Source organism: Mastigoproctus giganteus, chromosome 6 (genome assembly GCF_048544385.1).
Source record: "Mastigoproctus giganteus isolate SK-2022 chromosome 6, ASM4854438v1, whole genome shotgun sequence".
In the NCBI taxonomy this organism is placed as follows: domain Eukaryota; kingdom Metazoa; phylum Arthropoda; class Arachnida; order Uropygi; family Thelyphonidae; genus Mastigoproctus; species Mastigoproctus giganteus.
In genome coordinates, this window is record NC_143580.1 from 189,975,868 (window position 1) to 190,001,869 (window position 26,002).

General features: G+C 39.6%; 1 protein-coding gene across 2 annotated transcripts in view; it reads left to right on the forward strand.

The window, feature by feature from the left end:
- Positions 1 to 26,002, forward strand: part of Sos (Son of sevenless guanine nucleotide exchange factor) — a 669,490-nt gene that overhangs the window by 565,763 nt on the left and 77,725 nt on the right. For both annotated transcript variants that reach the window (XM_090376631.1, XM_090376632.1), the window contains exon 21: positions 14,040 to 14,209. In XM_090376631.1, the coding sequence (XP_090232757.1) occupies positions 14,040 to 14,209 (170 nt within the window). The remainder of the gene's footprint in view (positions 1 to 14,039; positions 14,210 to 26,002) is intronic.

Genomic DNA, 26,002 nt, shown 5'->3' on the forward strand with positions numbered 1-26,002 from the left:
ATTTGAAGCTGACAGTTTGATGAATAAATTCAAAGGTCAACTGATTAGTTACCTGTGTGAGGAGGGAAGCATATAATTTGTATTCTCTTATGTAGTTTTTTTTTTTTTGGCAGTGCAGCAATAGCCCCTGTAGCTTCCTTGCACTATATGACATTAATATTGTTACTTTGACAGTATTGTTCCACTGTACTTATGATATCTGCATCCACCGGTATTGCACTACCTTCGTGAGTGCAGGATTTGTATTTCTTGCATGATAGTTTAATAGAAGATAGAAGGAGTGCAGAAGTCATGCACTCCTCATCTATATGTACTATATGACATTAATATTGTTACTTTGACAGTATTGTTCCACTGTACTTATGATATCTGCATCCACCGGTATTGCACTACCTTCGTGAGTGCAGGATTTGTATTTCTTGCATGATAGTTTAATAGAAGATAGAAGGAGTGCAGATTTGTATTTCTTGCATGATAGTTTAATAGAAGATAGAAGGAGTGCAGAAGTCATGCACTCCTTATCTATATGCACTATATGATTTGTATTTCTTGCATGATAGTTTAATAGTAGACCCAGGCCCGGCTCCTCATACCAGGGCGCAGCTGCCCAAGTTTTGGTTGCTCTTTGGTGACTAAGAGGCCTGACAAACACAACACCCAACACATGCAAACTTGAAATACTGACTTTTATTTACTGTCCTGTTCTAAATTGAACAAAATTATTAAATCATTAAATTAAGCTGAATTAAATTATATATTATTTTTTTTCCCCTCTTGGTTTCGATTTTCATTCACCTCTTTCACATCAGGCACTGTTTAAAACGGGAGTTCTAGGTGGAGATGGGCATATGCCTAGAGGTCACCTCGACACACACACGCGCACTTATGAAATCAGAAATCTAAATGAATCAAATTTCACCACCGCTTCAGTGTTGCCTTTCGCATTGGATGAATTAAAATCTGCAGTTAATTAAATGAAAAAGGACAAATGTTCTGGACTAGATTTACTGGAATGTATTTTTCTTAAATTTTTCTATGATCTATAACCAAATCACATGCTTTTCCTCTTTAACAAATGCTTAGAGTTTAGTACCTTTCCTGTTATGTGGAAGTCAGCATGATCCAAAATCTTACAGGCTAATTGCTTTGCTTTCTCACTTAGGAAAACTATTTGAACGTTTAATGTTTCAGACTCAATTCACTGCTTGTGGAGACCAATTTAAATGTACACCCTTCAATATGGCTTTACACCAGGCCGGGGTTGTGAAGATGCACTGTATCAAATGAAAAAGCTTGTAGATGAATCTACATTTAAATATACTCTAATTTTATTTATAGACTTTGAAGGTACTTTTGATACACTATGGTGGGGGAGTGTCCTTTGTTGTCTTAGAGTTGCAAATTGCCCTCAGTTATTATACCTTCTCATAAAGGACTATTTTAGTAATCACTCTGTCTTGATACAAACTAAACACCATTCTATATCCAGCCATATTACTCGAGGCTGCCCCCAAAGATCTATTCTTGGAGCCCTAGTGTGGAACTTAGACCTAAATTATTGGATTCTCATTGATGACAACATGACAAATATAAATACAATAGCTTATGCTGATGACTTATCCATTCTTGTCCATGGAAATTCCAGAAGGGATCTAGAAACTTCAGCAAATAATATTCTCTCCCGACTATCTGACTGTGCCACTCAAAACAAGCTCACAGTTTCAGTGACAAATACAAAAATAGTAGTAGTAGTAGTAGCAGCAGTGGCATTTGATGCAAGAAAGCAAGTGTATGAGCTTATGCAGCATCGGCCAAAAAAAAAAAATTCACACCATTCCCTCCAAATGCCTGTCCAGTTCCTCCTTAAATTTATTCAATGTATCAACTTCCACAACGACAGATGAAAGTTTGTTCCAGCAATTAACCACCCGCTGGCTAAAGGCAAATTTCCGTACATCTAATCTACATCTGTCTTTTCTTAATTTGAATTTATGCCCCCTTAGGTTCGTAATCTGAACAAGTGGAAGGATCCCATCAGAATTCAGCATGCTCAACCCATTAAGGCCTTATACACCTCAATCAGATCACCGGGCAGGTGCCTAGTCTCCAATTTGCAGAACTTAAGCCTCTCTTGGTAAGAGGATCCCTTCATTCTCCTCACCAATCTTGTTGCCCTTCTCTGTACACGCTCGAGTAAATCTACATCCTTCCTAAAATGAGGCCTTCAGACCTGTACACAGTACTCAAGGCGTGGCCTGACCATTGCCTTATACAGAGGGATAATCACCTCCTTTTCCCTGCTAGCAAAATTCCTATATATCATTGACAAAACCCCATGACCTTCCCTGGCAGCCTGTCTGCATTGCTCAGAAAACTTCATATCTGACTGCACAATTACTCCCAGGTCTTTTTCATTTTCTACCACCTTAAGTGTAGTACCACACAGTTGGTACGTTTCTCTGGGGTTACTTCTATCCATATGCAGTACTTTGCATTTGTCAAGGTTCAACTTCAGTTGCCACTTCTTAGCCCATCTGCCCAAATTATCTAGATCCTGTTGCAGTAACACACTGTCATTACTGTCATTAACAACCCTGCCAACCTTTGTATCATCTGCAAACTTTGACATTAAGCCTGATATACCTTCATCAATATCATTGATAAATATACAAAACAACAGTGGACCTAACACCGAACCCTGTGGGACTCCACTAATAACATTAGTCCACGAAGAGCAGCACCCATTGATTACCACCCTCTGTCTTCTCCCACTTAACCATCCTTTTATCCATTGTAGCAACTTACCCTTAATACCATTCTGCTCCAATTTGTACAGTAGTCTTCCATGCGCAACAGTGTCAAAAGCTTTCCTGAAATCCAAGTATATGATATCAAAATTATTTTTTGCATCCAGTTCCTTTGTGACCACATCATAATAACCAATCAAATTTGTCAGACAAGACTTTCCCTTAACAAACCCATGCTGTGTCTGAATTATTGCTACAGTCTTGTGTAGATGATCCTGCAACGCATCTTTAACCAGTGACTCCATTATTTTACCCGGAACAGAAGTTAAACTAACTGGTCTGAAATTACTCGTGTCACCCTTCGATCCCCCTTTGTGAATTGGGGATACATTTGCACATCTCCAATCCGTGGGAATCTCTCCTGAGTCCAAGGATGCTCTCATAATTATGGCTAAGGGTTTGCTTAGTTGCTTTGCCGCCTCCTTTAATATAACTGGATAGATCCCATCCACCCCAGGTGCTTTTCTTAAATCTTTCGCTTCCGCTAGTGTCCACACACGAATACCTTGGTATTCTTCTAGATGACTGCTTAGCCTTCTCCTCACACTTACAGCATCTCTCTAAAAAGATTAAGAACTGCATAGCAATGCTCTTCAGAATTTCTAGGAAAGAATGTTGACTAAAAAATAATACTCCACGTATCTTGTATCATAATGCCTTTTCTCTTGGTACTGCTTTGAACATGCCATACAGTTTCCATACTGGAGCTACAAGTTATCGCAGGCACTTTACCCACTGACCTTCATGTTATTTACAAAGGTCTCTGCTATTATATTAAGAAATGGATATGTATTACCTTCCTAAATATTACTGTCAATCTAACTGCTGCCCCAAAGAAAGAAGAAAAATGCTGGAATCTTCCCACCTTAATAATCCAGGTGGGAAGGACCACCTGGATTGCCAATCCAGGTGGTCCTTGTCTGCTAAAGATATAATTACTAAGTCGTTTATACCTGACATTTCATTTACCTATTCCAACATTGTACAGAAATGGTTCTTCCCCAGTGTCAGCACATCATACTTAATAACAGGCCATGGATCATTGAATGCAAAGCTCTTACAGTTTAATCTCACCTCTACAGATTCTTGCTTATGTGGTGGCATCGAGGACTGGCAGCATGTGATTTATTCTTGCCCAATTTACCAATACTTTTGGCAAAAAATCTCAACTACTTCTCATTATTTTACTCCTGGAAATGAACATGATTTAATTACAAATAAGGAAACTTTAATTGCAAATAAGGGGCTTAGAGGGGAACAGGTATCATGTGTGTTATCAGACACTCAGCCTAAAACACTGATGGAACCAATATCTCTCTATTACAGAAGATTTAGGAGAAGTCTGATTGGCCTGCCTCCCTAAAATCCACTCATGCACACCTTCCCGATGGTAAGCCCTGTTACGTCACTTAGGTGGCAACGAACTTATATGATGAAGAGGTTGAAGAAATGTACACCGAAATTGAGAGTCTTCTAGATGAGCAGAAAACACGCTACACTATTATTATGGGGGACTTCAATGCCAAGATTGGAAAAAGACAAAACAGCGCAGAAAGGGGAACTATAGGAAGTGGTTCTCTTCAAGATGCCTGGTCAGCGTGAAGAGGAAAAGACCAAACCCTCCAGCATATGACAGCATGACAAAACAAATAGCCCTCAGTCCCCAGCAGCTTTCACCCCCCCCCCCTTACGGCAGCGAGAGAATCTGAGTGGAAGCAGAGGGTGCTAAGAATCTCTGGGTACAACCAGCCTGCCATGCACAGAAACTGAACTTGGCCTGTTATAATGTAAGATCACTCATCGGTGAAGACAGGATATTAGAGCTGGAAAAGGAATTAGAAAATGTGAATTGGAATATCATCGGTTTGGATGAAACAAGAAGAAGAAATGAATCACTTATAAGTTTATCAGGTGGAAATCTGCTGTACACCAATGGAAACAGTGAAAGGAGTGAAGGTGCAGTTGGGTTTCTGGTCCATAAAGATTTAAAAAACAACATTTTGAAATTCAAAAGTACATCACCAAGGGTGTCAAGACTAATACTCAAGATTCCTAAGAGGTACAAGCTAAAGGTTATAATGATATATGCACCAACATCGAGCCATGATGATGAAGAGGTTGAAGAAATGTACACCGAAATTGAGAGTCTTCTAGATGAGCAGAAAACACACTACACTGTTACTATAGGAAATTTTGGAATTGGTGAAAGAAATGAAAGAGGCAAAAAACTTGTGGAATTTGCAGAATCTCAAGGATTGTCAGTAATGAACACTTTTTTCAAGAAAAGGGTGAACAGAAAGTGGACATGGAAGAGTCCAAATGGATTAAAAACTAATGAAATCGACTTCATCCTCACTAACAGAATATATATATTGTGAATGATGTTACCGTCCTGAATAATGTAAATGTTGGAAGTGATCACAGAATGGTAAGTTGTACACTTGATATAGATGTAGGAAAGGAAAGGAAAAAACTGACTAAAGTAAATAATACAAAGGTCTTTGAGATAACAGAAGAGGAGAAAGAGCAGTATGTACTGCAACTTAAGAACAAGTTTGAGCTTCTGCAGAGTGCTCAGGACCAAGATATCGACGAGGAATATTACAATTTCTGAAAGTGATAAAGCCCAAGAAACCTTTAGGGAAAAAGAAATCCAAAGAAGAAAAAATTAGTCAAGAAACACTTGTCATGATGAACCAAAGGCGAAAAATGAAGAGCAAGGTAAACGCTGACAAGGAAAAAATTGAGTACACTGAGTTATGCAAACCCATTAGAAAGAGACTCAGAGAGGACATAAGAAGATTTAACACAAGAAAAGTAGAACAAGCATTAAGGGAAAACAAAGGATTTAAATAGCAGCCACGTACAGTAATACAGAAAGACAAATGATACTGAAACTGAAGAATAGTGATGGTGTACTTATAAACAGCAGAGAAGGCATAATTCAAAAAGCAGAAGACTACTATAGAGAATTATACAAGGAGAGAGGGAATGATGCCAGCAGCGAGAAAGATGGATTGGAAATTAGCAACACACATGACATACCTGATATTTTTTCCTGATGAGGTAGAACATGCATTGAAGAAAATGAAGAATCAGAAAGCCCCAGGGGAAGATGAAGTTACTGTAGAGTTGTTAAAATTGGGAGGAAGAGACATAACACAAAAACTGGCAAGGTTCTTCACAAAGTGCATTAGAAAAGGTGTGACACCTAAGCAGTGGAATAATGCAATCATAGTTTTGCTGCATAAGAAAGGAGATAATTCAGAAATTGGAAATTATAGACCAATTAGCTTGTTATCCCACATCTACAAATTGTTCACAAGGGTCATTACTAACAGATTAGAAAGAATACTTGATGAGAATCAACCGAAAGAGCAAGGTGGCTTTAGGACAGGATTCTCAACTATGGATCACCTTCACGTAATATCACAGCTAATGGAGAAAGCAAATGGATATAAAACACCATTATGCCTGGCATTTGTGGATTATGAAAAGGCATTTGACTCCATACAGCATAAGGCAATCTTTCGGGCACTGGAAAGACAAGGCATAGATACCCCACATATTATGATTTTGAAGAAAATATATGAGAGTGCTACCTCCTTTATTAGACTAGACAAAGACTGTAGCGAATTTAAAATTGAGAAAGGAGTTCGACAAGGAGACAATATCTCCAAAGTTGTTTACTGCTGCCCTTGAGGAAGCTTTCAGAAGATTAGACTGGTCGCAGAAAGGAGTCAATGTGAATGGAGAGTAATTAAACCATTTACGATTTGCAGATGACATTGTGGTTATAAGCCACGATTCCGAAGAATTAGAGGAAAATCTTAATCAGTTATGCACAGTTAGTAAGGATTTTGTACTAAAGATGAATATGGCTAAAACAAAAGTAATGATGAACAAGTATGCCACAGAAAAGGAAATAATGATTGAAGGAGCAGTAATTGAAAAGGTGCAGTCATATACTTATCTGGGACAAGTTATTAGCTGTAATAATGATAAATGACTGGAAGTCAAGAAAAGAATAAATTTTGGATGGATAGCATTCAGGAAATATAGTCACATACTGAAGAGCAATATCCCAGTTTGTCTGAAACGTAAAATAATGAATCAACGTATACTCCCCACCATGACTTATGGAAGCGAAACTTGGGAAATCACCAAAAGAATGGAAGAGAAGCTGAGAACGAATTATATTGGGAATCAGACTGCTAGATAAGAAGCGAAACGCATGGATTAGGCAGCAAACTAAAGTAAAGGACATTCTTATCAAAACTAAAGAACTAAAATGGTCTTGGGCAGGACACATAGCTCGAAGACATGATGACAGATGGACTAAGAAAATAACAGAATGGTACCCAAGAGGAGCTAAAAGAAAACCTGGAAGACAAAGACGGAGATGGATAGATGAAATTCATGAGTTTGTGGGTAGTAAATGGATGGCCAGTACTAAAAACAGAAGTAATTGGAAAGTTTCTGGAGAGGCCTTCATCCTGCAGTGGATTGAAAATGGATGATGATGATGCTGAAGGAAACTTTTGAAATCTTCCAAGAGGTTTCAAAAGAAATCTTTAACAGCTGTGCCGGCTAACCAGCTTAGCTACTATCAGGACATAGTAGTAGTGGCATGTGATGCAAGAAAGCAAGTGTATGAGCTTATGCAGCATGAGCCAAAAAAAAAAAAAAAAAAAAAAAAAAAAAATCTTACCATTCCCTCCAAATCCTGTCCAGTTTCGCCTTATTACTCAGTTGTGATTCTGAAATCAATCCTACTGAGTCTTCTGTTTTGCCATGTGTTGCCCTAGCCAAGTCTACCTGAAATTTTATTATAGAATGGCTACCAGACTTTACCTTCTGATTTGTTCAGCCTGACTACTGCTGAATGCAATCTCCCCTGACAGCTACATGGCAACTGCTCAATGCATTACTCCCAGTGGGTTTTTTTTTATTATTATTTTTTTCTTTGTTTTATTAGTATTTATTATTTTTAGTTAATTATTTACCATATTTACAATTTGATTTTTTTTTTTTTTAATATTTGGTTTCTTACATTGCTTTATTATTTTTTATTTTTTTACTTTTATTATTGTTTTTTTTTTTATTTATTTTTTTTTTTGCTGGTACCTCCGGTTTGGGCTCCCAGTGGTATGGGATCTGCTGGCATACACTGGAACTGATTTTATCCCCGGTGAATGCGGGATTCTTACCTTGCCACTTTTGTTTGACAGTATGCGTATTGTTGTGGCCCACCACCTCGTGGCATGGACAGGTACTAGGGAGCAGCCATCCTGGTGATCGCTGCTCTCTAGTAGCTAATTGGCCAGATTTAGGAGACCGGCAGAATTACTTAACAAGTACAGGTCACTGCTGAACAAAAGCCGAGAATTAGGGTTGAATTTGAAAGTGTCTGCAATTCTGCCCAGACACGATAGGAGGGAGTATATGATGAGAGCCTTGTCGATCAATTCGGCCCTGGAAAGATTGTGCAAGGCTCAAGGGGTAGAATTTTTTTCAGCCTGGACTGTACTTGTTAACAGGAGAGATTGCTTCTACAGGGATGGGATACACTTAAATAGAAAGGGTGCAAGAATATTTGCTGATGCTATCGAGGCAGTGTTAGGTGGGTCGGAAAACTGCTAGCTTGGGGGGAGACAAAGACCAATAGATTGACAGTAGCCACTGGCAGAGGTGAAAGAGATTCTTGCACTGCTTCTATTAGAATGAGCTGAAGCCTGAAAAACAAGATGCATGGTATTTCAGAGACTGCTGGGAGCCATTGCGGTACAAGTAAACACATGGGTTGTGTTAGGGTAGCTAAGAATAGAAACAGGTGCAGGTATACTTGCGTGTACACCAATGCTAGGAGTTTAGTAAATAAATTTGATGAATTTGAGGTATTGCTCAAAACATCAAAGGCAGATATTGTTGGGATATCAGAGACGTGGTGTCACACAGATATAAGGGATGCAGAACTGCAATTTGGGGAGTACAATGTCTACAGAAAGGATAGACAGGATAGGAAGGGGGGAGGGGTTATGCTATTAGTTAAGAAACACATAAAAACCAAGGAAGTGAAGCCAGTCGACATCGCTGGACAGTGCAGTGTGGAGTCAGTTTGGTGTGACATAAGCATTGGGAGATCAAAATTGAGAGTAGGAGTGTGCTATAGGCCTAATGACTCTGATGAGTATAATAAGGAACTGTACAGGGAAATAGAGTGGGCCAGTAAATCAGAGAGTCTTATAATGGGAGATTTTAATTTCCCAGATATTGACTGGAATTTGGGGGCTGGTCACTCACACACTAGCAGGGCTTTTGTGGATTTATTGGATGATTGTTTTCTACATCAGCATGTTCGGGAGGCAACTAGAGGGAGTAGTACTCTTGATTTGATTATCAGCAGTGATTCTTCATGCATTTAAAATCTGCAGATAAATGAACCACTAGGTGGCAGTGATCACAGTGTGCTGAAGTGGGATTTACTCAAAGAGGTAACTACCATTAGGGGTAAAGAGAAGGGTTATTGCTTCCGTAAAAGCGACTACGATGGACTGAGACAGTATTTAAATTCTATACATTGGGACCAACTGATGATGTTACCAACAGCAAATTCAAAATGGGAAGCATTCAAAGAACTTATCTTGGAAGCTACTAGGCTTTACATACCAACTAAGAAATATTGTTCAAGGTTTAGGCCAAAATGGATGTCAGATGAACTAATGAGGCATATGGCAGAGAAGAAAAATGCATGGGATACTTACAAATTAACACGACACAGAAGCCTATGATAGATACAAGTTGATATTCCAACCAAGTTACAAAGGAGGTTAGGCAGGCGAAGGCAGATTACGAGAAATCCTTGGCAAGGGATGCAAAGAAAAACAGCAAAGAGTTCTTTACTTATGTAAACTCTAGAAGGAAGGGGATGAATCAGATTGGTCCACTTGATATTGATGGGTCAACTGTTGATGATCCTGCTCAGATAGCTAACAAACTAAATGAATATTTTGCATCGACATTCACACATGAGGAGTTATTCAGTGAGGGGAATGCCAGAGGTGTATTCAACTCTAGCAGTAAGCTACAGAATCTTTTAATAACTGGGAGTAAAGTGGAGGAGAAACTGTTGAAGATAAACACAAGAAAGGCACCCGGGGTATATGGGATCTATCCAGTTATATTAAAGGAGGCAGCAATGGAAGTAAGCAAACCCTTAGCCATAATTATGAGAGCTTCCTTGGACTCAGGGGAGGTACCCATAGACTGGAAATGTGCAAATGTGACCCCAATTCACAAAGGAGGATCAAAGGCTGACACAAGTAATTATAGACCTGTGAGCTTAACTTCGGTTCCAGGAAAATTAATGGAGGCACTGGTTAAAGAAGCACTGCAGGATCATTTAGACAAGACTTCAGTTATAGCTCAGACACAGCATGGTTTTGTTAAGGGGAAGTCTTGCCTGACCAACTTGATTGGATACTATGATGCAGTCACGAAAGAACTGGATGCAGGGAATAACTTTGATATTATATACTTGGATCTTAGAAAGGCTTTTGATACTGTTGCACATGGAAGACTGCTACAGAAATTGGAGCAGTGTGACATTGGAGGCAAATTGCTGCTATGGATAAAGGGGTGGTTGAGGGGAAGAAGACAGAGAGTGGTAATCAATGGACACTGCTCATCGTGGACTAATGTTATTAGTGGAGTCCCTCAGGGCTCAGTGTTGGGTCCATTATTGTTTTCTGTATTTATAAATGATATTGATGATGGTATATCAAGCTTAATGTCCAAGTTTGCAGATGATACAAAGGTTGGCAGGGTTGTCAAGGACACTACTGACACTATGCTGCTGCAACAGGATCTGGAAAGGTTGAGCAGATGGGCTGAGAGGTGGCAAATGAAGTTTAACATTGACAAATGTAAAGTACTACACATGGGAAACAGCAACCCCAGAGCAACGTATCAACTCTTTGGTACTACACTGACAGTGGTAGAGAATGAAAGGGACTTGGGGGTGGTTGTGCAGGCAGATATGAAGTTCTCTGACAGTGCAGACGGGCTGCAAGAGTAGCTCATGGAGTATTGTCAATGATATACAGGAATTTTTCCAGCAGGTATAAGGAGGTGATTATTCCATTGTATAAGGCAATGGTCAGGCCACACCTAGAGTACTGTATACAGGTCTGGTGGCCTCATTTCAAGAAGGATGTAGAGCTGCTGGAACGAGTACAGAGAAGGGCAACAAGATTAGTGAATGGAACAAAGGGGTGCTCTTACGAAGAAAGGCTTAAGTTTTGCAAATTACAGTGTCTGGAGACTAGGCACCAGCGAGGTGATCTGATAGAGGTGTATAAAGCCTTGAATGGTTTAAGCATGCTAAATGCTGATGGGATTCTTCCTCTAGCTCAGAAAAATCACCTGAGAGGGCATAAATTCAAATTGAGGAAAGACAGATGTAGGATAGACGTGCGGAAATTTGCCTTTAGCCAGCGGGTGGTTGGTTGGTGGAACAGACTTCCATCCCTTGTGGTGGAGGTTGATAGCCTAAATAAGTTTAAGGCTCAGCTGGACAGGTATTTTGAACGAACAGAGGGGTGAAGTGGAAGTGGGTTTTTTTTTTTTTTTTTTGGCTGATGCTGCATAAGCTTGCTTTCTTGCATCAAATGCCTCTGCTAATGCTAATGAATGCGGGATTCTTACCTTGCCACTTTTGTTTGACAGTATGCGTATTGTTGTGGCCCACCACCTCGTGGCATGGACAGGTACTAGGGAGCAACCATCCTGGTGATCGCTGCTCTCTGGTAGCTAATTGGCCAGATAAAACAGAACAATACACACACACTTCACAGACATAACACCATATATGTATCTGGCAATTTTACAGAGCTCTGTATTCATCACAGTGTACCATGGCAGAGTTAAACTAACATTTAGGTGCTGCTGTACATGATACACAACATGTACTTATAACAGCAGTCCCTATTTTGGCCATTAAACTGACCAGCCGTGCTGTTCTGATTTATTCATTTTTATCAGTATTTAAAATGCAGTTATCCATTGAAATTTGGTATCAGACTTGAAGATATTTGTGAGATGTGCTTGTTGGGGAGATTGTTTTTAGTTTTTCTTGGGTACACAGAGAGTACTGTAGCATTAATTATCCATCACTATTGTTAGTGGTTATATCCCCACGCCGCCATTAGCATAGCTTTGAAGAGAGCAATACTTGAGCACTTATCTGTTGCCACGCCCATTACTCGCTACCTAGACCTGGAAGGGGAGTTCCCCCTAGTGTAACCTTGGCACTCCAAATGCTCCACCTGTGACCTTGAAACAAAGTGTAGCCTTGGGTGCTGTAAATGCTCCATATGTTTATTTACACCTGTGACAGAACAACCTTAGCTGCATCCTCTGAAAATTACCCCTTTCTTGAATCAGACTCAGTGCTGTCATCTGTGCTACTGGACATCTAAACGAGGAAAACATCCTCTAGTGTATTCTGTTTTGAAGATCATTTATACATATAATAGCTTGAAACTGGTTGAGATTAACAGTTATTCTTCGATAGAAGTGCCCAAGATACATCATTTGACTTCATCTGATGAGCCTGTCTCGCTCAGCGGATATTGCTACAAAATTTGTTGTTGTCCCATGTTGCTATAAAATTTGAATGCATACAACCTGGATAGAGGATCGGAGTTTGCCGAACATTTTTGGCTAAGTGTTATTAACCCAGATATCACTGGCAGTGTTTTGTTGATTGATTAAACCACATTTAAACTAAATGGAACTGTTAATAGCTGTGAAATGTGCTTATTACTCTCATAACAACTCTATTTATTCTTTAACAAGATTTAAATGAACCTTTCCTTGGAATTTGGGTAGAGGTGTTCTCAGACCTTTTTTCTTTGAGTGAACCATGGTAGGAGAAAGCCACCCAAGACTGCTTAAAGATAAAAACTATTCCATTAATGCAGTCCAAAAAGTGTCACCAGATCCTTAGTCAAAAAGTTCCCATTTCCAGATCATATAGTAGTAGTAATAAAGGCCTGTGATGCAAGAAACCAAGTGTATGAGCTTATGTAGCATCAGCCAAAAAAAAAAAAAAATTCACACAACCGTTCCCACTAAAAGTTTGTCCAGTTCCTCCTTGAATTTATTTAAGCTATCAACTTCCACAATTACAGATGGAAGTTTCTTCCAGCAATTAACCACTCACTGGCTAAAGGCAAATTTCCGCACATCTATTCTACAACTGTCTTTCCTCAATTTGAATTTATGCCCCCTCAGGTTCGTGATCTGAGCAAGCGGAAGAATCCCATCAGGATTCAATGTGTTCAACCCATTTGAGGCCTTATACACTCAATAAGATCACCTCGCAGGTGCCTAGTCTCCAGCTGCTTCAATTTGCAGAACTTAAGCCTTTCTTGGTAAGAGGACCCCTTCATTTCCCTCACCAGTCTTATTTCCCTTCATTTCCCTCATCAGTCTTGTTTCCCTTCTCTGTACATGTGAAGCAACTCTACATCCTTCCTAAAATGAGGCCACCACACCTGTACGCGGTACTCAAGGCATGGCCTGACCAATGCCTTATACAAAGGTATAATTATCTCCTTTTTTCCCTGCTAGCAAAATTTCCTGTATATCATTGATAATACCCCATGACTTGCTTTGTCAGCCTGTCTGCATTGCTCAGAAAATTTCATATGGCAGGGTTCCATTGAATGGCCAGGCATTACCCAGATTTAACACCCTGTGATTGCACTTTTTATGGAGATTCTTAAAGGATAAAATATTTAGTAATAAGCATAGGTCTCTGCTGTTGCTTCAGCAATCAATAGTTAAGAGAACTTGCAAACATTTCTGAGGAATTGTGCCTTGCTGCCTGTTGCTCTGTGACCAAAAGACTACAATTTTGTAAAGACCAAAATGGCAGCCATATTAAACTGAAGTAATTTTTTTTTTAAGTTTATGTATTCCCTTTAAATTGCTAGCATTAATTAAAATATATATTTAAGATAGTGTGGTTATTTACAGACATATTTAAAACATGTTTCCTTACTCATTGACCACCCTGTATATACATGTATACTATTAAAAAAGTAAGAGATTACTTCGATCTTTTTCGTAGAAGTTATTGAGCCCTGTAACTCTGAATTTTTTACTAATTCGTACATGTATACCAAATGTTTATATAAATTATTTTATTTTTGTGTCTATTTTTAGGTCTGTACTTAACCAATATCCTCCACACAGAGGAGGGAAATCCAGATTTTTTACCTAATTCAGTAGGCCTGATTAATTTTAGTAAACGACGAAAAGTTGCTGAAATAACAGGAGAAATACAGCAGTATCAAAATCAGCCTTACTGTCTTACAGTACAAACAGATATCAGGGTAAGTAAGTGAAGTTTTACTTTTCTTCCAGCCATCACCACTAACAGGAACTGTCCTTGGCCATGAGAATGAGCATAAAGGGCACCTAATACTTGGCCCGGGTGCCAAGCGAATTGTGACCAATCTGGGCGATCTTTCAGTAAGGTATCTTCATAAAGCGATTAGTAGTTCTTTTTAAGTTCCAGCGTTTTCAAAAAATTGTTTATTTCATAGAAGCTCTTCTACCAAAAAGTTTTTGTAGAGAGTAGGGAAGGAAATCCACCTTTCTTTTATATTTTTCTTTCCTAAATACTAATCCTTACTCACCTCTGCTTGGTCACACCAAGCACTGCTCCTGCCTCCTCATGGTGGGGCTGGAAACCTTGGCAGAAAGGTTGAACTGCCAAGAGCTAAAAGGAGCAAATATGGAGCAAAATGTGTTTTCACCTTTAGAGTCAACAAGCTCTCAACCACAAACTCAATCTGATTATGACATATCACAACCCAAGAGGTTGAAAACAAATTCTCCAACAACAGAGTGTCCTGCATTTTTTATTTTACATTCACTTTCAGAACAACCTCTCGGTAAATCATCTCCTTTCCTATTTCCAGAAACTCCTGGAAAGTATTGCAGGGTCTAAGACTGTGAAGAGGCCACAATCTGGAGACCTACTATTAGAAACGGCAAACCATAGACATTCTGAGAAACTCTTACTAATTTCAAATTTTGCTGGGATACCTGTTAAAGTATCTCCCCATGCTACCCTAAATACATCTAAGGGTGTTATATCCAGCTGAGTTCTGTTGAATGTGACGGAGGCAGAAATAACTCAAGAGCTTCAAGATTAAAATGTAATTGTAGAAAAAAGAATAATGATTAAAAAAGACTATAACCTTACACCTACCAAGAATATTATCCTTACGTTTAATTCCCCAAACCTACCGTCATCAGTAAAAGCTGGTCATCTACTTTGCCGTGTTCGTCCCTATGTAACAATCCCTTGAAATGTTACAATTGCCAAAATTATGGCCACTCTCAGTTGACATGCAGAGAAAATCCAGTATGTCCCAACTGTGGATCTTCTGATCGTAATCAATCTGAATGTTTGGTGACAGAGAAAACATGTCCCAACTGCAAGGGCAACCATCGTGCCTATTCCAAAACATGTGAAAGATGTAAAATTGAGAAAAAAAATTGTTAAATATAAGGTTGAGAACAAGGTAAGCTATCAAGAAGCCGGAAAAATATTTGCTCCTACTATGCCCAAATGTACCTATGCCAGTATTACACAAAAACAATAAACAATGTCCACCCAAACGATGTTACCGTCCCCCCAAACATATCAGTTTTCGATTGGGTTCGAGCTGTCCTCTCTGAGCAACAATCCAATATCCCCCAAGCACTCAGAACAGGCATGTAACACTCCTCTTACAATATCAGTCACATCTCCTTCCCTACCAGTGATTGCCACTGCATCATATAGTGGCGCCTCCATAGCCAGGTGGGCAGGAGCAGCATTGCATAGCACATGCTTCTTGATCAGACCAGAGTTCAAGCCTGTGACCACGAAATACGGAGGATGCGGAAAGGTCAGGGAATGATCACCGCATATCCCAGGAGTAATATGGCCTTAGTTGCTAATGCTCCTAAAAACCAAATAACAAACAATAAGCATCACATAGTAAAAGTTCCAATTCAAAAACAAATATCCAAAACGCCTCCATGGATACTAATTACTCATTCATCCAGGAAGATCCGATTTTAAAAATATATGTGGAGGAAGAAATGGCCACTAGTCGGCCTATATTTCCAAAAAAAGACAAATCGAAGTCTGATTGACATAAAACTGCCATACTGACAATGTAGTCAGATACAGCTCCTTGTACTCATCTCCTTTTATTCATCGGTACTCTCCAGTGAGTTTCTGCTTGCAACAAACCTATTTAACTTCCCAAATTTCCATCTCCATAAAGAACTACTCTATATATCGAAAAGATCGCAATACATGAAATACTGCCCATGGTGGTGTGGCCATCTTGATGAACTCGCAGATCTCAGCAAAGCAGATTGTTCTTCAAACAGAAATTGAAGCTGTTGCTGTATGTTTCATTACTCAGATTGCAATAACGCTAGTTTCAATCTATCTTCCACCAAATCATACCTTCCCTTACCAAGATCTTGAAAACCTACTGCAGTTACTTTCCCCTGTCTGTCTATTGGGGGATTTCAATGGTCACCACCCTTTATGGGGATCTTCTAAGTTAGATACACATGGCCGACTGATTGAAACCCTTCTGGATAGGGAAAATCTTACCATTCTTAATACAGGTGAACCTACGCACCATACAATTACCAACCGGACAAACTTCTGCAATTGACCTCTCAATATGCTCCCCGGTACTGTTTTCAGTCATGGAATGGTCTGTTATGAATGATCCCATGGGCAGCAATCATTTCCCTATTAGTATTAGTAACAGCCACATGGTTCAAGAAAGCCTATGGCTGCACCAGCCAAAAAAAAAAAAACACACAATGATAAAAAAAATAATAAAAAAATAACTAAATAATAATAATAATTAATGGGAAAAAAAATTAAAAAAAGGAAATTAAACCTATCACCTATGCGCTTCCCTTACCCGAAAGTACTATCCAGATGGCCTTTGAATTTCCCCAAACTGTCGGCCTCTACCACCCATGAAGGCAACTTATTCCAGTAATTTATAACTCGCTGGCTAAAATATAACTTCCTGCAGTGCAATCTAAACATTTCCCCCCCGTAACTTGAATTTATGTCTCCTAGTTCTAGCATCATTTATAATCTTGAAAATTTCGTCCTCATTCATTTTACTGATGCCTCTGAGAGCCTTAAACACCTCAATCAAATCTCCTCTAAGGTGTCTAGTTTCCAAACTCTGCAACCCACATATTCGAAGTCTTTCTTCATAAGGACGCCCTTTTGCCGATCTCACCATGTGAGTTACCCATCTTTGCACCCTTTCAAGAAGCTCGGTCTTTCTTTAGGTGCGGTCTCCATACTTGAACACAGTATTCCAAGTGTGGTCTAACATAAGCCTTATATAATGGGATTATCACACCCCTATCTCTACTTGCAAAAGTTCGATAGATCATCGATAGGACACCATGGGCCTTCCTTGCAACCTGTTTACAATGCTCAGAGAATTTCATAGTCTGACCATATCGTAACACTAAAGTCCCTTTACTCCAGTACTGGGTTTAGTTGAACTCCACCAAGTGAATAAGTTATTTTGGGATTACTGTTTCCCAGGTGTAATACCTTACACTTTGTTGGATTAAGGATAGCTGCCATTTTTCTGACCATTCCTAAAGTCTATCTAGGTTTCTCTGAAGAAGCTCAGCTTGACAGTGATCATTAACTACTCTACCAATCTTAACATCATCTGCAAATTTAAACATCACGCCCTCTATCCAGGTGGTAGATGACTTTCATCAACCGGTGAAATACCACCACTTTGCTTATTGGAAGCTTGAAGTGGTGAAACCCATGTTTAGTCTCTAGAGCAAAGTTTCCGGCATCCCTCTCCCCCCCATACTTCTCCTGCAACCCATGCACGGTACTAAGTACTATAGGTTTTGATACCTTTCGTGTTTGGGGTTTTCATAAAAAAAAAAAAAAATCCCTTCATCAATGTCGTTTATGAAAATTAAAAACAACAGTGGTCCTAATACTGATCCTTGGGGAACCCCACTTCTTACATCAACCCAATCTGAGGAATAGCCATTTATCACAACCCTCTGCCTCCTGCCCTGAAGCCATCCTTCTATCCATCTAAGGATTTTCCCAGTGATTCCAACCTGTTCCAGCTTATAAAGCAACCGCTCATGTGGGACTGAGTCAAAAGCTTTGCTGAAATCTAAATAAACAATGTCGAAATTATTCCCTAAATCCTTTCGAAATAGCGAACCAGATTTGTTAAACATGATTTTCCCTTTACAAAACCATGCTGATTATCCTTGAGAATTTCAATTCGATCCAAATGATCCTGAATTCCCCGCTTGATCATTGCCTTCATGATTTTTCCTACTACTGAAGTCAGACTGACAGGTCGATAATTTCCAACTTCACTTCTAGAGCCACCCTTATGTATGGGAGATACATTTGCACTTTTCCAATCCAAGGGAATCTCCCCAGAGTCTAGTGATGCTCGCATAATTAGCCTCAGTGGTTCAATGCACTCGCTTGCCGCCTCCCCTAAGATTATAGGTTATATTCCATCAACTCCAGGAGCCTTACTGGTCTGTAGGCTCGAAAGTTTTTTCATTAAATAATCTTCCGAAATTTCAATATCATTAATTACATATTTTTTAACTTCACTCCCACAATTTCCCATTGCCACAAAAGGCTTTTCATTTGTAAATATCGATGCAAAATAACTGTTGAGTTCATCTGCAACGGCAGCTGGTGTATTTATTACTATCCCCTTTCCCTTACGTAAAGGTCCGATCTGGTTTGTCCTGCTCTTCTTGGCATTTATATATGTGAAGAATTCTTTATCCCCCCCTCTTTGCTCTGTTTGCTAGTGATTTCTCATAAACTGCCTTTGCCTGTCGAACCTTTTCTGTAGCTCTATTACACATCACCTTGTAGCTGTTATAGGCTTCAGTACTTTTTATTGCTCTGTAACCTTTCCACGCCACCTTTTCTGCTCAAGTAATGTGGCAACTTCACTATTCATCCAACTTGGAACCCTTCTTGTGGAGTATTTTTTTAATAGTATATATGCATTCAAGGCATCTGTGATTAATGTTTTAAAAGTGTACCAAAGTTCAATTGTATTCATTCTCTGCGCGATATCTACCCAATTAATAGAGGCCATGTAGTACCTTAAGGCATCGTAATTTCCTTTTCTGAAATAAAACCCATTCCTTTGCCTTTTACTTCTGCTACCTGTCTCGTCATCATTTACCATAGAACTCCGTGATCACTTCCTGCTACTGGTTCCTCTACTGTCAGCCCTGTTATGTGATCTGATTCATGTGTGATGTTGAGGTCTAGGATATTCTTTTCTCTTGTACTTTCCCTAACATGTTGATACAAATAACAGTCGTCTAGTTGAATTAAAAATTTTGTTCCCCATGTCGAGTTTCCTTCCCATTTACTCCAATCAATTAGAGGCAAATTGAAATCACCCATAATAAGGCATTGACGCTTACTTGCCCATTCCATTTGCATATAGAGACTTTTGTCATAATTGTCACAATCACCTGGTCTGTAGATTACTCCTACTCGCATTATACCTTTGTTTCCAACTATCTCACACCATACAGACTCTATACTAGCATGTGAAATGTCTGAATCCGGGAAAGCTGTTGTCGCACCCAGCCTGCTTCTGATAAGAAGCATTATCCCACAACCCCTTCTATCTACTCTATCCTTCCTAAACACATTATACAAGCCGTACTGGAACTCATCATCCCCAATTTCCGGGTGGCACCACGTCTCTGTAAGCCCTATTATATCCGCGTTACTTGTTTTAACCAGCAGTTCGAATTCGCTCATTTTATTGACGACACTTCTAACGTTACTGTATAAACAATTAACATTTACTGTTCTTGTATATTTAACAACCCTAACACAACCCTTGAAGTTTTTTAGGCTCTCTTCCCTGATATTAGCTTAGTACCATGCTTGGGATGGAGGTTGAGAAGACAAAAGAAGATATTTGTTGACATTGGACTTGAACTTCTGTAGATTGTAATTTTCAGAAAATATGTATGAAGAAACGTTTTTGCCCCCAGAACATCTAGATAATACATTCAGTTGGGGTAACAGATAAGAACTCTTAAGGTATGTGCAAGAGTTACTTTGACCAATATTATCAGATAAACGCGTGTCAGTATTACCCACATATCCCCTAACTAGCAGTTTCCCTGAACCTTTAAGGTATCTCAATAATACTGGCAAAAACTTTTGCACCACCTTTGTTTAAGTGTATCCCGTATCTATAAAACACAAATTCCTTCTACCTACAAGTGTGGGCCATGCTGATAGAAATTTACCCCCTAAAGCCTTGCAGATTCCTTCAAGTCTTGAGTTAATCCACAAGGCTCTTAACATATAATCCCTCCTATCGTGTCAGGCAGAATTGCAGACACATAGACATTATGGCCTAGCTCGCGACAGTTCCTCAGCATGGTCCTATATTTTTCCAACAAATCATTAGGTCGTGTACGTTTAATATCATTTGTCCCCACATGAATAATAATATTTTCTTTACCCCCTTTAAAATCTGACAATCTGTTGGTGACATCATCAATAGTTGCTCCCGGCAGACATACCCTGGTTCTGTTCCACCTATCCTTATTACAAAAAATATTCCCCGTTTCCATGACAATGGAGTCTCCTAATAAAACAATGTCCTTTTTAACCAGAGTAGTTTGCACTTGGTTTTTCTGTTTTGAGGCTCGAATCGGGTGTGCATCACTTGGTAGATTGCTGGAGTTTTGAGTCCCTGACGAGCTCCCAGATGCATTATTTTCAAAGGCAAGCACTCGTTTTTTCAGGGATTTCTAATTATTTGTAATATGCTCACTGCACAACCACCATTAGCCGAACCCTGCCGGAAGTGGAAATTATCTCTTGCCAACTGGGTCAAATTTCAGTCACCTATCACCCTGAATGAGGAAATGATACGGGTACAGCCCATTTTTTTTTTTTTTTTTTTGTATGTGAACCCCAAACACAACAGGTATTAGAACCTATAGTACTTAGTACCATGCTTGGGATGGAGGTTGAGAAGACGAAAGAAGATATTTGTTGACATTGGACTTGAACTTCTGTAGATTGTAATTTTCAGAAAATATGTATGAAGAAAGGTTGTTCCAGAAAATGGCAGTTGAATGAATAAATGAGGACGATGAAAAGTTGGTTCTGTGGGTTTGAAGTTGGACAGTAAATGGATGTTGGCTGGTGGCGGCACGTGTTCGGACTGTTTTGAAAGAGAGAGCGGGAATTATAGAAGCCAATTCAGAAGAACAATGCCCATGGAAGTATCTGTAAAAGAGGTTCTCCATTACTTTAAAAAGAGTAGAAGTAATTGCAATGGGAGGGATTTGTCACCCTTTTTCGGAACTGGCTGGATATGAGCAAATTTCCAAGCAGAAGGAAAAACACGTTTGGAAGAAGAAAGTGAAAAAAGGCGGCAAAGAATAGGAGTAAGTTCAGGAGCACAGGTTTTGAGAACAAGTGGAGAAATACCATCAGGACCTGGAGCTTTCTTAGCATCAAGATTCATCAAAATCCTGATATCCTTTTGACGGAAGACCACAGGAGGCATTGAATGGAGCGTGTTAGGAATGGTGGGAGGTGTTTTACCAAGATCATTAATACATGAGCTGGAAGAAAAATGGGATGCTAGCAGTTCAGCTTTATCCTTGTCTGAAGTAACAACAGAACCATCTGGTTCGGACAGAGGTGGGAGCAGAGATGGGCAAATGTTGCGGCCAATAGCTTTGGCAAGAGACCAGAATGCTCGGCTACCATTATGGCAAGAAGCAAGTTTTCTACTCTTAGCCTGTTCAAACTCTAGTTTGGACTGATTAATAACTGCTTTGCAATTGTTGCGAGCTTTGGTGTAAGCAGAAAATGAAACTAAAGAATTAGAAACAAGCCAATTACGATATGCAACATTCTTCTATTGGACAGCCTTAGCGCATTTATTGGAAAACCAAGGTTTAGATAAAGGACGAGATTTTAAAGTGGAGTGTGGGATAAAGGATTCCATTCCTGCAAGAATAATTTCACTGACACGATCTGAGCAAACGTTGACATCAGAAGTTCTGAAACAGTAATCCGACCAAGGAAAAGAAGAAAAGAAGTCTCGCAGGTCATCCCATTTTGCATTCTTGTAATGCCAAACAACACGAGGTTGAGAATAGCTATGAGATAAAGGTTCCATTGGAGAAGAGACAATCACCAAGTTGTGATCTGAAGTGCCTAAAGGACCTCTCACTTCGACCGTGTACTTAGAAGGGTTGTTTGTGAGAAAACGATCAAGTATATTGGCTGTATGATTAGGATTGTCCGATATTCTTGTAGGTAAATGAACAATCTGTGCTAGGTCATTAGTAATTGCAAAAGCCTCAGCATCTCGACCTGCTGGGTCAGTGACTAGAAAACAGAAGCCAGCTGGAGTTGTGAATATTAAAATCACCAAGGAAAATTATCTCACTGTTAGGAAAGTTGGACTGGAGAAAGTCAAGTTGCAAAGAGAGGAAGTCAAAGAGCTCCAAGTGATTAGTGGAGTTAGGAGAATGGTAGAGACAACAGATGAATTTGACACAATGAGGTAGAGAGATTTTAAGCCAGAGAAGATCAAAGAGAGGAGATTCCAAATTGCCAAATCTCTGACAGGGAATATTAGAACGGACATATGCACAAGTATCACCTTTGAGGCGAAAGTAATCATACAACGAATAATTTGGGCATCTGAGATGAGCAGTAGTTGAATCAACCGATAACTGAGATTCTGTGAGAAAAAGTACGTGGGGTTTGGCAGACTGCAAGTGGAAATGGACATCGTTGAGATTAGAAATGAGACCACGTATATTTGTGAAATGAATTAGGAAGTCCTTGGGAGGTTTGGCCCTGGGTGCCAAGCGTTATTGTGATCGAGCGATTCTCTGAGCTATTTACAAAGCGTTTTCTCACTGCGAAAGTTCTTGTTAATTTGGAAAGTTTTTCTTACGTTTAAAGTTATTTATTGTTAACTTACTCTTACGAACTGTAAGTGAGCTACAGAAAGGAAAACCACCTCTCTTTTTTCTTTCCTTAAAACTAACAAGCTAACTTACACCGCTTGGTCACTCTAGTGGCACTGCTCCTGCCTCCCCGTGGCGGGGCCGGTAACCTTGGCAGAAAAGGCTCTCTGCCAAGGGCTAAAAGGAGCTGACATGGATCCCAAAGACAGTTATCCATATGTTGAGCCTCGTGCCTCAACCTGTCCAAAGACAGACCAAACCGAATTTGACACTTCACATCCTAAGAGACAAAGAACTGAAGTTTCCAAAAAGGAATCACCACTGTTTCTTTTAATACATTCCCAAACAAGTCAACCGATTGGTGCACTTTCTTCATTTCTTATTGAGAAATGTCTCGTGAATGCTGCTGGACCACCTAAAATGGTGAAAAGATTCCGCTCCGGAGATCTACTTATAGAGACTATGAATAGTAGGCACTCTGAAGCCCTACTGAGAATCTCAAAATTTGCTAATATTCCTGTCACAGTAACTCCACATGCCACCCTAAATTCATCCAAAGGAGTGTTCTTTGAGTGGGATTTATTAAATGTTACTGAAGAGGAATTAGTCCAAGAGCTACAAGATCAAAAAGTTATACAGGCAAAGCGAATTAAAATCAAGAAAGATGGTGAACTGGTTCCGACGCGCAGTGTTATACTGACGTTTTCAACACCAATCCTTCCAGCTACAGTTAAGGCTGGATATCTGAACTGCCATATCCGACCTTATATCCCTAATCCGCCCAGGTGCTTCAAGTGCCAAAAATTTGGCCATGCTCAAACAGTGTGTAGAGGGGTTTCAGTGTGCCCCAACTGTGGATCCAAGGAACACACTCAGACAGACTGCCCAGCACAAACACCAGTATGTCCAAACTGCAACGGTAGCCATCCAGCTTACTCAAAAGTTTGTGAAACCTGGAAAACAGGAAAGAATATACAGAAATACAAAACAGAAAACAAAGTGACTTATCAAGAAGCAAGGAAACAAGTTTTGCTCACAGTACCGAAACTCACATATGCAGCTGCAACACAAAAATACAAATCAGAAGGAACCCAAACTGAAGTGTCCATACCACCAGCTACATCCATTTCCGGCTGGGCTCGGACTGTTCTAGCGAATCCGCAGGAGTCCCCTAAAGAACAAGCAAAAGACCAAGCAAATAATACCCCAGTCACCGTACCACCAACTATTGCTCCATCACGTTCAGATACTGAAAGTCTGAGAAATCTTAAACTGCAAAATACTTTAACCGCAGATATGGAAACCGATAACACCACCAACAATGATGAAACCATCTTAGAAATACATGCTGAGGAAGACATGAATACTGCACGACCCACTTTCCCGAGAAAAGATAAAATAAAACTAGAATGCCATAAACAGTTTGGCTCTAAAAAACAGTCAGAAATACTTTCTACCTCAAAAGCTAAATAATGGATCAGTTGATTCAATGGAATTGTAGAGGCCTCCGTAGCAACATAGATGATATTCACGACTTGATAAATCAGCATCATCCAGTAGGCATCTGTCTACAAGAAACGAATCTCTCTCCACAAGTGACACCTTCAGTTAAAAACTATACCTGGTTCAGACAAAACAGGATCTCTGCCCATGGATCACATGGTGGTGTAGCTATATTGATTCACAATAAAATCCCGTCCAGACGTATTCCTGTACAAAGCACTTTAGAAGTAGTTGCAGTACGCCTCGCTCTTGGCACAATGCTTACTCTTGTATCCATATATATCTCACCAAGAACTGCTCGATAACTGAACTAGATGATCTTATCTTACAACTACCTTCTCCTTTCTGCATATTGGGTGATTTTAATGCGCATCACCAGTTATGGGGATCTTTACATACAGACAACCGGGGACGCACGATAGAGGCTTTTCTTTTAAAGCATAATATCACACTGCTGAACACAGGCTCCGACACCTATGTCCATTTTCCAACAGGCTCAACTTCTGCTATAAATCTGTCATTATGCTCAACAATGTTATTTCCAGATTTCGATTGGAGAGTTTCAGAAAATCCATTAAACAGTGACCATTTTCCTATAAGCTGTAAGCTCTGCACAAGAAGAAACTTACCAGTAAGTGGTCGAACTAAGTGGAAATTCTCAAAAGCTGACTGGAATAAATATGCATCAAGCGTTACATTAGATGATGATATCCATCATCACTCCATAGATGACGCCGTTAAACACATCACAGAACAAATGCTGGCGGCAGCTGCTACAACCATTCCTAAAACTTCAATTAAAGGATCCAAACACAAAAATTACTGGTGGAATTCGGCGTGTAACACTGCTAAGGGGGAAAAGAACAAGACATGGAATCAGTTCCGAAAAAATCCAACCACTGCCAATCTGATTATCTACAAGAAACTTAAAGCCCAGGCCCGATACATCTGGCGAAAAACTAAAAAAGAGTCTTGGATTCGTTTTGCTTCATCAGTCACCAGAGACTGAAGTGCAGGACTGATCTGGCGGAAAATAAGATGCCTTACCGGAAAGTCTCCATCAATTCCCTCCTCTATCATCGTCTATAAAGGACAAGAGGTAACCCTTCCCGAGAATATTGCAAACATCCTCGCGGAATCTTTTGCTCACCATTCTGCATCAACCTCATATGATCCAACTTTCCTAAAAGCCAAATCAGTAGCTGAAAAATATAAAATAAAATTCAGAACGAAGTCAGCCCTCTCTTATAATGAACCGCTTACCATATATGAATTAGAAGAATCTTTAAAAAAATCAGCCAATAGTGCACCTGGTCCAGATGGCATATACTACTTAATATTAAAAAATCTAAACGAGAAAACTCGTTACTCTCTCCTAAAACCTTTCAACCGAATATTTGTCACAAATTACTTTCCCCTATCCTGGCGCCATTCTGTAGTTCTACCCATTCCAAAACCAGGAAAAGACCAATCAGACCCACATAATTATAGACCAATCTCACTTACTAGCTGCTTAGGTAAGACTCTGGAAAAAATGGTACATCGTCGCCTCACCTGGTATCTGGAAACTC